General features: G+C 35.3%; 2 protein-coding genes and 2 pseudogenes across 2 annotated transcripts; 1 reads left to right on the forward strand and 3 right to left on the reverse strand.

Moving 5' to 3' along the window:
- Positions 1–2,578, reverse strand: part of LOC106333653 — a 6,030-nt pseudogene extending 3,452 nt beyond the window's left edge.
- A 730-nt stretch (positions 2,579–3,308) lies between these two features.
- LOC106330318 lies at positions 3,309–4,434 on the reverse strand (annotated as a pseudogene).
- A 1,257-nt stretch (positions 4,435–5,691) lies between these two features.
- Positions 5,692–6,840, reverse strand: LOC106330319 (F-box protein At1g59680-like). The gene has a single exon (XM_013768808.1). It carries the CDS (start codon positions 6,838–6,840, stop codon positions 5,692–5,694), a length of 1,149 nt encoding a protein of 382 aa, XP_013624262.1.
- Positions 6,841–7,782: 942 nt separating this feature from the next.
- On the forward strand, positions 7,783–9,365 carry LOC106329152 (heterogeneous nuclear ribonucleoprotein H3-like). The gene is made up of 2 exons (XM_013767758.1): positions 7,783–7,899; positions 8,234–9,365. The coding sequence occupies exons 1-2, from the start codon at positions 7,886–7,888 to the stop codon at positions 9,063–9,065; spliced, it is 846 nt and encodes a 281-aa protein (XP_013623212.1). The 5' UTR covers positions 7,783–7,885; the 3' UTR covers positions 9,066–9,365.
- Positions 9,366–12,208: the final 2,843 nt, after the last annotated feature.

The raw sequence follows: 12,208 nt of genomic DNA on the forward strand, positions 1-12,208 counted from the left end.
ACATCTAAAAAATAGTGACATCTAAAATAGATAGTAAATAACCATATTTTAAATTAGTATGAAATGAAGTAAGTTTAAAAATATTCAAGTATATAAAAATATATACATATCAAGTAAAAAGTATCAAAATATATATATATATATTTTTAAAATCACTGACTTAATAAAAATATAATTAAATCAAATTAGAAATGTTTTTGTAAAAGGAAGATAAAAAACATTTGTAAATAGATTTAATAATATGACGGATTTGTTATATTTTTCTGTTACATTTTATTACTATTTCTTTTGTCATATATTGTCACATAGTGAGACTATGTATTCCATCACAGGTTCGTAACTGATTTGCGACGATGTGTATTGTCATAATATTGTCACAATTGTTACGACTGTTAGTTTTGTCTCAATTTTGTCACTGGCTGTGACAAAAGTAGATACGATTTAAAATCGTCACGAAAAAGCTACTCATTTCTGACAAAAAACTTAAGTCACAATAACGTATTTAAAAAGTAACAAATTTGTGACAAATAATTTTTGCATCAAAATTTCGTCACAATAAGATCATTTTCTTGTAGTGCATGTCTCCATCTTTCCTTGCTCACTAGCGTTCATGGCTTCTTCTACCTGAGCCGAACTCATCCTGATTCGATAGCTTTTGTGGGTCATTGGGATATCCATTATCCTCCTTCCTTTTGCATCATCTATGATGCATCTCTTCTCTTGGAAACTCACCCGGTATCCACTTGAAACAATTTGTGGAACACTCAACAAATTTTTCGCCAAACCCGGAACCAAGAATACATTTCTGATGGTCTTCTTGCCACCTTTAGTCGTGACGGTAATGTCTCCTTTACCGACTGTCATGACTGTGCTTCCATTTCCAATCTTTATTGGAACCTTGTTGGACCCTTGATGCTCCTATCAAGCCTTGAGAAGTAATTCTTCTCCTTTGTCATATGATTAGTTGCTCCACTGTCTACTAACCAAACGTCTTCCATCACTGTTGTTGCTGCTTCGCTCGCACTGAACAACATGTGATCTTCATTTGAGTCTTCTTCGAGACTCACATGTGCCTTCTCTTTCTTCTTTGAGTAGCACTGATTTGCAAAGCGGCCTAACTTGCCACAATTTTAACACTCCTTGTTACTTCTGTGATCCTTCTTTAAATCATCCTTCTTCTGTTTCCTCAGACACTCGCTCTCATTGTGGTTGTTCCTCTTGCAGAAACCACACCACTTCTTGCCTCCCTGGCGCTTTGAGTTGTCTTGTGTAACACCAGAATTTTTGTGTTTAACACGAGCATCGAATGCTCCTTCACTGGTGCTTTCTTCTCTTGCAGCCAGCCTTGCTTCATGAGCCTTCAAGATCCCGATCAATTCTGTCATCTTTGTTGAAGTCAAATCGCTTGTTTGCTCCAACACACTGACTATGCTATCGAACTTGGCTGGGAGAGAGATGAGTATCTTCTGTATAAGTTGAACATCCGACTTCTGTTCACCATGATAAGTTAGTTGATTTGCCAATTCAACTATCTTATCTGTGAAGACCTTAATGTCTTCATTCTCATACATCTTCAGATTCTCATACTCCCTTCGCAATGTTTGAAGTTTAATCAAACGAACTTGAGGAGAGCCTTCATACTCTTCCTTCAATGCATCCCACGCCTCTTTGGATGTTGATGCTGCTGCAATCCGTGAGAAGATATGATCCGATACAGCAGTTTGCAAGATTTGCAAAGCCAATGTATCGTTCATCATCGCTTCTTCTCTAAGCGATCTTGCCCTTGCTGTTTCAGGGGTTTCATCCACTTGTGCTGGTGGGGCTGCTACGCCTTCTTCAACCACAGACCATAACTTCCTGGTCTTGAGAATGGTTACCATCTTAATGCTCCAGAAGTCGTACTTCTCTCCATCAAATATGGGGATTACTTGATTCTTCATCGTTTCGAGTTATTCTGAAATCGTATGACAAAATCCTCTAGCCTCTTTTTCTCCACGCCAAGTGTTTCTCTTACTAGTGCTTTGTTCTTTGTCCTCTCAAACGTAAAGCTCTGATACCATGTTAATCTTTTACCAACCGCTTGTGTTACACAATGATCACAGTGTGTTACACACGAGTTCGAGAGAAAGAATAAGATAGACGTTTCAGGCTTATAAAATTTTCTGAAAATACTTTTGTATTATTGAGATTCGGTGTTGTGTTTACAACAGATGATTGATCTTTATATAGAGATCGAATCAGTACAAGTATAAGAGACACAACTCTTTATACTAAAGGACACAACATGAAGAGTTACAACTTTTTGTGTAATAACATAAATAACTAACTTATGTAAATGTATTAAGGAGATATTAGATTATATAGTTTAACAAAACCAAGTTGCTGTTGTTATGGTTTACTTGTTGATCAAGATTCATTGAACAAAGTCTAGAACCTAACCTATTACCATGAACCCTAGAAACGGTTTCCCTGCGCCTGTTTTACAAGTAGATCTTACTGCCCTAAGAGATGTCAATGAAACCCTAGATAGTATCTCCATTACCATATCCCCTGGAAGATCAGACATTGTCGTCTCCATTCTTTCAACTTACAAACAACGTTTTGTAAATTTTGTCCTCTCTTTTCAATTAAGCTAGGGTTTTTGAATCTCTTTTATATATAGTTTCTATATTTCCTTTTGCTTTTCATAGCTATCCTTTCGAATACAAAGAAAATTTTGATCTTAAATTTAAAAATAAAAACTCATTTGTTTACATATATATATATATATATATCTATTTGACGCGGCAGTTATTGTACATATGACATAAGTAAACTTACGTGCTCATTGTCTCAGGCAAACTCAGCTTCAGAAATTAAGTAAAGACACCAATCAAAACTACTGCAGAGAGAAACAAAGGATGCAAGTACAAATAATGAGAAATACTACCTCCACAACTATAATACCCGAAAACCACTACCGGCCCTGAGGAGAAGCCATTGAAGCATGTGCTTCCGGCCATATTTTAAATAAGTAAAATTTCGGTTTTTATTTAGCAAAATCTCTTATAAGTCAGTTGGTTAATGACTAACATATATTTTCGATCTCCAGGAATTCAAACTTCAAATGGATAAACATCATGATGTAAAAACTTTAATGAAACTTTAGTCAAACTACTAGACTAAAGAGTTTATTAGTACATTTTTATGAAGGTAGATGATAAATAGCAAAACACAAAAGGTTTAATAGTTGACTATCAGTATTATTGTTCAGATGGAGATGCCAAAGTAAAAGGAACAAGCATTGCAAATGGAACTAGCAACTTAATCTAGTAATCTCTTTCTTTCGTTTTGCCCCGTCCGTTGATTTGTAATTGCACTAAACTTGGAGCATAAGAAGAGAATACAAGTTTGTTCCCAGGGTCCCTAGCTTTTCCTATGTTCACGTTTTTGATGTTTCCATGTTCTTCAATGATATAATTAAGCTCTTTTGTAAATAGTCGTAAGAACAATGCAGAATCCGGAAACAAGAGCCAGTTTCTTTTCCTCATAAATGAAGAAACTCTCAGACACAAACCTAAACGGTCTCATCTCCACTCTCAAGAACCTGCTCCACGATGCCACGTTAGGCTCAATCCTGGTCGTAATCCAAATGTCCATTAACCGATCGTCTTTGCCATGATGTAACACAGCGAGCTGCTCATCTCTAACACAAGATAGAACCACGGTCTTCGAAAACCTAACACAGGCGCCAAAGGGCAGAACAAGACGCTGTCCAAAACTCTCTGCTGTAAAATCAAAACAGAATAAATAAAATTGATTCTTACATACAAAACTTTCAACCCAAGTTTCTTCTTCAGCCAAAAAGTAAGTGTTTCCCTTGAGCGACACGCCACTTTTTATAACGCAGCTGCCTGGATCGACATCAAGAACCCTCCAAGAATTTGAGTTAAAATCGTAGATTTGGAAAAAAGGACCGAGTTCTGACCACATGGAATAATTCAAAAGCCTCAAGATCTTGTGGTTACGATTGTTGTTGTTGTTGTTGTTTTCGTATCCGACACCATACATGTCTCCTAGGTGTAATTTGTCCATGGGTTGGATCCACTTGATTTGTCTCAAATACGGGTTCCACACAACAAGCCGACTCTTGGTAACGCATAACAGCAAGCCGTCCCAGTGAAAGACTTTACATATATCGGCTCTCTTTGTAGTTGGACGATAAACCAAGTTGCCATTGTTGCGGGTTCCTTGGAGATCAAGTTTCATCGAACAGAGCTTAGAATCTATCACCATGAACCCTTGAAACGTGCTCCCTGCGTCTGTTTTACCAAATAAATGGTTTTCTGATAAAGCGTTCCAAGTTTTACAAGTACATCGCACTGACGTCAATGAAACCCTAGATAATATTTTCGTTACCAAATCCTCTGGAAGATCAGAGATGGTCGTCGCCATTCTTTTAACTTGTTTTGTAACTTGTCCTCTCTTTTCAGTTAAGTTAGGGTTTTAGAATCTCTTTTTATATATATAGTTGCTATATTTCTTTTTTGCTTTCCGATAAAAATTGATTATTGATTTTGATTAAAAAAAACTAATTTGTTTACATATTTACTGTTTTTACGGAGACTGATGCATCTCTTTGAGGAGGCGATTCACATATGATATAATTAAACTTTGATGCTCATTGTCTGAGGCAAACTCAGCTCCAGAAAGAAAAGACTACAAAATCAGAGAGACAAACATATCATCAGAATCATAAACTACAGAGATTAAGTATGCAAGTCCTAACAAAATCCAAAGAATGAACATTGATTCACAATCAAAACTCCATTCAGGTGATGTTCATGCGGTTGCTTAGAAACATAGAAATCAAATTTTTGCATAAACTTGAACTGAGAAACATCCCAAACAAATTTGCTGACATTGCCAATGGCAGAACAAAAAACTTGAAGCATGCCTAATCAAAGAGCAACATTAATGTATAGATAGATTTTAGCTTTCGTTTTTTTAGGCGGGGGGCGTAATGATCGATGGATGCAGAGACACAGGGGGGTGTGATACCACTTGACGCATCTATAAAATCTCGATTCTGGCTCATCTGCTGAACGAATCTGCATTGTTTTGAAGTATGCCTTATCGTGACCGCATCTTGGGCATGGTGCTGCTGACAAACAAACAAAGATTCCAAGAAAAAAAACTGGTACATCAAAGAAAATAAAAGATGAAAAAAGAAATGAGATCCATTCTGATAAACCAGCAAAACAATACAACAGATTAAGAAAACTAATTCTTATTAACAGATCATCAACCCATTTTCTAGCTAGAATGAAATAAAAGACTGCAAAGAGAGAGACGAACCCAACCCTGATCATAAACTATTGCACAACAGAACTAAAGATGCAAGTACAAATTATGAATTAATTCATCAACGACTCGACAATTATATCTATTTTATTAAGATTCATGTCTGAACGTTCTACTTATACTGAATCAATATATGAAGATCCATATATGATATAGTTTTATTTGCATCATGATGAAAATTTAATGTAAATTACTCTGCTTAGCTAATAATAAATATAACTCAAACCATAGATATATTGGTGTAGAAACATTAATAAACACTCAATCAAACTACTGAACTAATTAAGTTTCTGCATGTTTTTACCTTGTTTAATAGATGATAAATAAAAAAACACAGATTTAAGAGGACTAATAATCTCTTTCTTTCCATTTGCCCCGTCCGTTGATTTGTAGTTGCACCAGACTTGGAGAATAAGAAGAGAAGACTAGTTTGTTTCCAGGATCCCTATCTTTTCTCATCTCCACAGATTCGATGCATCCTTGTTCTCTAATGATATAAGCTCTTTTGTAAATATGTCTAAACAACTTAAAGAATCCGGAAACAAGAGCCAGTTTCTTCTCCTCATCAATGAAGAAACTCTCAGTCACAAAGCTAAACGGTGTCATCTCCACTCTCAAGAACCTGGTCCAAGATGCAGCATTGGGCTCAATCATGCTCGTAATCCAAAACTCCAATACATTGTTGTCTTCGGGTTGATGTAACACAGCGAGCTGCTCATCTCTAACACGTGATAGAACCACGGTTTTCGAAAAACTAACATAAGCTTCAAACGGCAGAACAATACGCTGTCCAAACCTCTCTGCTGTAAAATCGAAACATAGTAAGATATATTGACTCTCAACAGCAAACCCTTCCAACCAAGTTTCTTCAGCCAAAAAGTAAGTGTTTCCCTTGAGAGACACGCCACTTTTTATAACGCAGTTGCCGGGATTGACATCAAGAACTCTCCATGAACTTGAGTTAAAATCGTAGATTTCGAATAAGGGACCAGGTTCTGAGGACTTAGTAACGTCCAAAACCCTCAAGATCTTGTGGTTACGATCGTTGTTGTTGTTGTTTTCGTATCCGAGACCATACATGTATGCTGAATGGAGTTTGTCCCTTGTTTGGATCCACCTGAGTTGCCTCAAATACGGGTTCCACACAAGAAGCCGCGTCTCATCTCTGATGACGCATAGCAGCAAGCCGTCCCAGTGAAAGACTTCCCATATCTCAGCTTGTTCAAGAAACCATACTCTCTCAATAGAGGGAATATAAACCAAGTTGCCGTTGTTGCGGGTTCCTTGGAGATCAAGTTTCATTGAACAAAGGTTATAATCTATCACCATGAACCCTAGAAACGTGCCCTCTGCGTCTGTTTTACCAACGATGTGGGTTTCTGATAAAGCTTCCCACGTTTTACAAGTGCATCGCAGTGCCCTAAGAGATGTCAATGGAACCCTAGATAATATCTCCGTTACCAATTCCCCTGGAAGATCTGACATAGCCATCGCCATTCTTCCAACTTACAAACAACGTTTTGTATCTTGTCTTCTCTTTTCAATTAAATTAGGATTTTAGAATCTCTTTTATATATAGTTTTATATATTTCCTTTTGCTTTTCATCTTATCCCCTTTCAAATAAAAAGAGATTATTGATTTTAAAATCATATTTGTTATAGGATAGATATGTAGCAAGATTTTCTAGAGTTTATTCTTGTTCCACAAAAATATATTTTCTTAAGGTACTTTTGTATACTTTTGAGAAATATAAATTATGAATATTTGAATTGATTAAATTTTATTGGTGGATAGTTATTGGAAAGTGTATTGAAAAGTAAATTGTAGATTAAATTGTAAACATTTATTAAATTCCTAATAAACGTGAAAACTCTAGAAAATCTTACTTTCGGGAACATAGGGAGTATTAATTATTTGTAAGAGCTTTTAAACTTAAAAAGGAGTGGAAGCCCACTTAGTCCAGTGGTTTGATTAAGGGTTCATTAATACTTCTACACCCGGAGGTTCAAACCCCAGAAAACGTAAATTATGCAGATCATGGAGAAAAAGGGTTACAAGAGGTTTTCAGCATGGTGCAAGGACATATCATCGAATATGGATTTCATAGGGCGGCTCGGAGCGATGCAGTTAGACGTGCATTCTCATATGATGGTAGAATCGTCTATGCAATATTTCTCATCACTGTAATAGCATAATTAATAATTAATCACAGACATTAAAAAAAACCTCAAAAAGGAAGTTATTTAAGAGAATTAATAACCCCCCAAGAAAAAGAGTTAAATCATATGAAAAATATTTTAATAAATATAGAATCGTGTTAATATAATATTATCCGGCAAGATTATCTTAATGGGTAAAAAGGCCAAGGCCCAAGAGCCCAGTTTAGCTTTATTTCCCATTTCACTTCTCTCAAAATCAATTTCAAGTTAAAACACTTCTTCCCTTGACCAGCGAATCTGCGATTCCAAATTCGAAGGTTCAAAAGAATCAGCGAAAGCTCCTCGAAAGTTCCAATCGAATTGATCATCCTCATAGGCGACAATGTTCTACAGAGGGTAAGCCCACCATATTACCCTCGATTCGTTGTTCCTCAATCAATTGATTTCATTAGCTTTCCGCAATTAGGGTTTCTTGCTCGTGATTCGTACCTTCAATCACTTCAATTCATCTCCTTTTGAAGTTTAATCTGTTGGGTTTTCCTTTGATTGTTAAATTTGATCGGAAAGTTTCGACCTTTTAATTAATCTCTCCCAATGGTGTGTAGTGAAGTGTTTCAATTAGGGTTTTATTGTAATTGGGATTGATTCATACCCACGTCACTTTAGTTTTAGCTCCAAGTGAAGTAGTAATCCATAGATAGTGTTTTGATTTGTTATGGTGAATGTGTAGATATGGAGATGGTCCTGATGGGCGTGAAACGGGACCTAAGCGTCAAAGAATGAGTGCACAAGGTCCTCCTGGACCATTCTATGGACCTCATCCTGGTTCTGCCTTTATGTATAACCCTTACGGATTCGTTCCTCCTCCTGTTTTCCCTGTGGTTAAACTCCGTGGTCTGCCCTTTGATTGCGCTGAGCGAGATGTTTTGGAGTTCTTCCATGGCTTAGATGTGGTTGATGTCTTGTTTGTTCACAAGAACAATAAGGTTACTGGGGAAGCCTTTTGTGTTCTTGGTTATCCTCTTCAGGTCGATTTTGCACTCGGTAAGAACAGACAGAACATGGGAAGGAGGTACGTGGAGGTTTTTAGGAGTACGAAGCAAGAGTACTATAAGGCTATTGCTAATGAGGTTGCGGAGTCTCGTGTCCACGGTACAGTTACTGGTGGTGGTGATGGTGGAGGAGGAGGTGGAAGCGGTGGAAGAGGTGGTGTGAGTGGTGGACGTTCACCTCGTAGACAGGTGCAGAGGGTTAGACCGAGTGATGATGGGAAAGAGAACGCTGAGCATACGGGTGTAATGAGACTGAGAGGGTTGCCTTTCTCAGCAGGGAAAGAAGACATACTAGACTTCTTCAGAGACTTTGATATCTCTGAAGACTCTGTTCATGTTACTGTCAACGGTGAAGGGAGACCCACTGGAGATGCGTTTGTTGAGTTCAGGAGCGCAGAAGAATCGAGAGCTGCGATGGTCAAGGACAGGAAGACGCTAGGGAGCCGTTACATTGAACTGTTTCCTTCATCAGTTGAAGAGTTAGAGGAAGCACTATCAAGAGGAAGGTGATTCACCACTTCTCATGTGTACTTTCATTCACTCTTTTAAAATGCTTGTCAGAAGATCATAGTTTCAACGCATTGGTGGTTCCGGTTTTGATGTACTATCTTGGTCAGGGTTACTAGTTTTATCCATTCTTTAGGCTGTTTTGTTGTGTAATATTGATGGAGATCTCTGAGCATATGCGTCAATAGAGTAAGTTGGGTGCTAAAATCTTCTATTGGGTAACGTAAGAACCCTTGTTGGATTGTAACGTTAGGCTTTTGCTGAAAGTTGTAGCAATAATAATAATCTTGTTTGATGATGATCTCTTCTGTGAGGCATGTGGTTAAAACGATAGAAACCTTTGGATTCTTTCTAGTGTTTTTATGCAAAAAGACTGAGTATTCGTTGATATTCTTAGTTTGGTGGGGAAAAAACACAACCAGTATGGAGCATTCCTGTGTATATATTCGATATCTTGATGACATTATCTCAGACATTATATTGGTAGGGCCAAAACCATTTTACATACATGTATGAGTACAATGATAGTATAGTTGTTAGGTCATTGTTTCTTCTGAAACCTATAGCAGAAATACCAAAAACAAAAATGTACGGCTGAATTATAATAATTGTTAGCATTTAACTGTTCGATTTTTTTGGTAATGTTACTAGTTCTATGCAAGCAGAAGCAGCAGAAAAATCTTTGGGCTTATCTAATTGAAAACTACATCTTGTCTTTTGTCACTCTGGTTTCTTGTCCACACATCTCAAGGAAGTCTGACAATTTTTTAAATTGAATCGTCTCAACTCTGAAGTTATTACAATCACAAAAAGAAAGTTATTGTAAATAACACTAAATTAATTTGAAGAAGTTAACTATTTGATTAAATAAGATCAACAATCATTCCATCACTATGGTCCATCGTAGTCTTCTCGACCAATGCTATCAATCATAGTTGAATGGTCTTTTCTCAAAGAGCTTTTCTTTGCCGGTAACTTGGACATCTTTGATAGTTGAATCTGCTTCTTCATAATGGTTGAGAGAAAACCATTAAGCAAAGGAGAACATATTAGAATCAGAGTCACAGAACCATTAAGAACATTGGCGAAGGCGAAATAACAAGCACCTGATGATTTGATGGCTGAAACCATATATATTATGTTTTGCCTCCAAATTAATTTTTTTAACTCTTAGAACCAATTTCAATATTCATTTAGACCATTTACAATGTATTTTGCTATTTTCTCTAAAATAAAATATCTTAGACACTCAACAGATTATTAAACATAAAGCACAAAATGTAATAAAAATTTAATATAAGAATCTTTATATATTTAACATGGGACACACAATGTAATAACTATTTAAATAAAGATATTTAGCTAAATTTTGTACTAATTAAAAAAGAGTGTGGCACATGTCATATTCTTCCTTTACATAGCCGCCGTTGATAGAGATGAAATCAATTTCAATGTACTTCATTGAAAATAGTATTCTTTTAAATATACAATAAAATATATATATATTTCACTAAATTAAAAAAAAAATTATAAAAAAAATAGAAATGAATCGGAGTAAATTTGCCTATAATAATAATAATTAGAAATGGATACAAAGATGAATTTGATACGCTTTTACATCTGTTATAGCAGAGCGAGAGAAGTGGAGAATGCGTCCCTAAGTGTGGTGGTGACGGTGATGGCTTCAGACGTGGATTCAGTATGAAAGAGACTCTAGACAACAGCTCATGTGGGTTATACTAAGGGCTGGTGGTGGCCATAGTGATTTGTACTGTTAATGGAAAAGTCAGAGCTGGTAATGGCCGGATGTTACTTTGCAATATCACATTATGTTAAGTGCCATCAAGCGATGATGATACTATGGGAGTGTAGCTTGAGTAAGTACTAACATCGTGGAAATCGGATAGCCCCGTTGATTTAGAAGAATATCATATCTATTGATATAATTGGTTGCTGAATGAGGTCTCTTAACACTTTGTTTTGCTCCGAGAAATAAACTTGCGTTTGTACATATAGTAGTATTAATATGAGATTCATATTTTGCGTACCTACAACGCTTTCCCTCTACGTTCACACTTTCATTTTTGTCTGGCCGTCGGGAGTGTGGAGTGATTTTTTCTGCAGGCTTTAAAGAACTTATTTACGAACCTTTTAATTATCATATGATATTTTCGTGATTTCATCATACTATATCTCAAATTACTTTTTGATAGATTATTCGATTTTTCACTATTTCGATTTAAAATGCTTAATTTTGAAATTCTTTTTGGATATGCAACAGAAAATAAAGAACATTCACTTTGGTGATATAAATAATTAAATTAACTTTGTCAAATCTTTAAACATACAATATCACTAGGTGTTTTCCTGCACCATGTGCAATAAGAAATTTTTTAAATGTAACTTATATTTAAAAATAAATTTTATTAAATATTATAGATTTTACTATTTTCTTACTAATATTTAATATAAATTTAATATATATTAAATTAATTTGTATAAAACTAATAAAAATGATATAACATTGCATAATTATCAAAATTTTAGCCTAAACAATATTTATAAAATTTGTAGGTATATAAAAAACTAATGATCTTACGATTAGATATTTAAATTTTTAAAAAATTGTAGAAATTTTTGAAAGCTTTAGTAATACAAATTGTATAATTATACAAAAATAATAATATTTCAAAATTTGAAATGTTATATATGAATATATTTATTTTATAGATGATGTATGAGCTATTACCATATTTAAAAAAAAATTACCAAAAAGAAATAGGGCTTTTTGCAGAATTGACCTATAACTTAAAGTCAAACACAAAACTAATCTCTTTTTTTTTTGAAAATTGGTTTTGCCCTATTCACCCCACAAGTTCATATAATTTACGAAAATACCATCAATTTTTTTTTTCTTTTTTTTTCGAAAATAATATTTTTACTCTCTCACCCTCGTCATTTTCAAGTAATTACAAGATTGTCATTGTCATCAATACCACAACCACCATGAACAACCAATTTGAAGCTCTTAATGCTCCCAAAATCGATTTACCCTTCTTCTTTTTCCATTCTTGTGAACTAAACACAACATATCTCTCACTTTCTCTCCACAATGAGCTAAAAAAACCCAAGATTTTGATTCTAAA

Source organism: Brassica oleracea, chromosome C3 (genome assembly GCF_000695525.1).
Source record: "Brassica oleracea var. oleracea cultivar TO1000 chromosome C3, BOL, whole genome shotgun sequence".
NCBI classification, from domain to species: Eukaryota; Viridiplantae; Streptophyta; class Magnoliopsida; order Brassicales; family Brassicaceae; genus Brassica; species Brassica oleracea.

Excerpts from the sequence above, each read along its gene's own strand:
- LOC106330319 (XM_013768808.1), bottom strand. The coding sequence starts at position 6,840 with ATGGCGATGGCTATGTCAGATCTTCCAGGGGAATTGGTAACGGAGATA.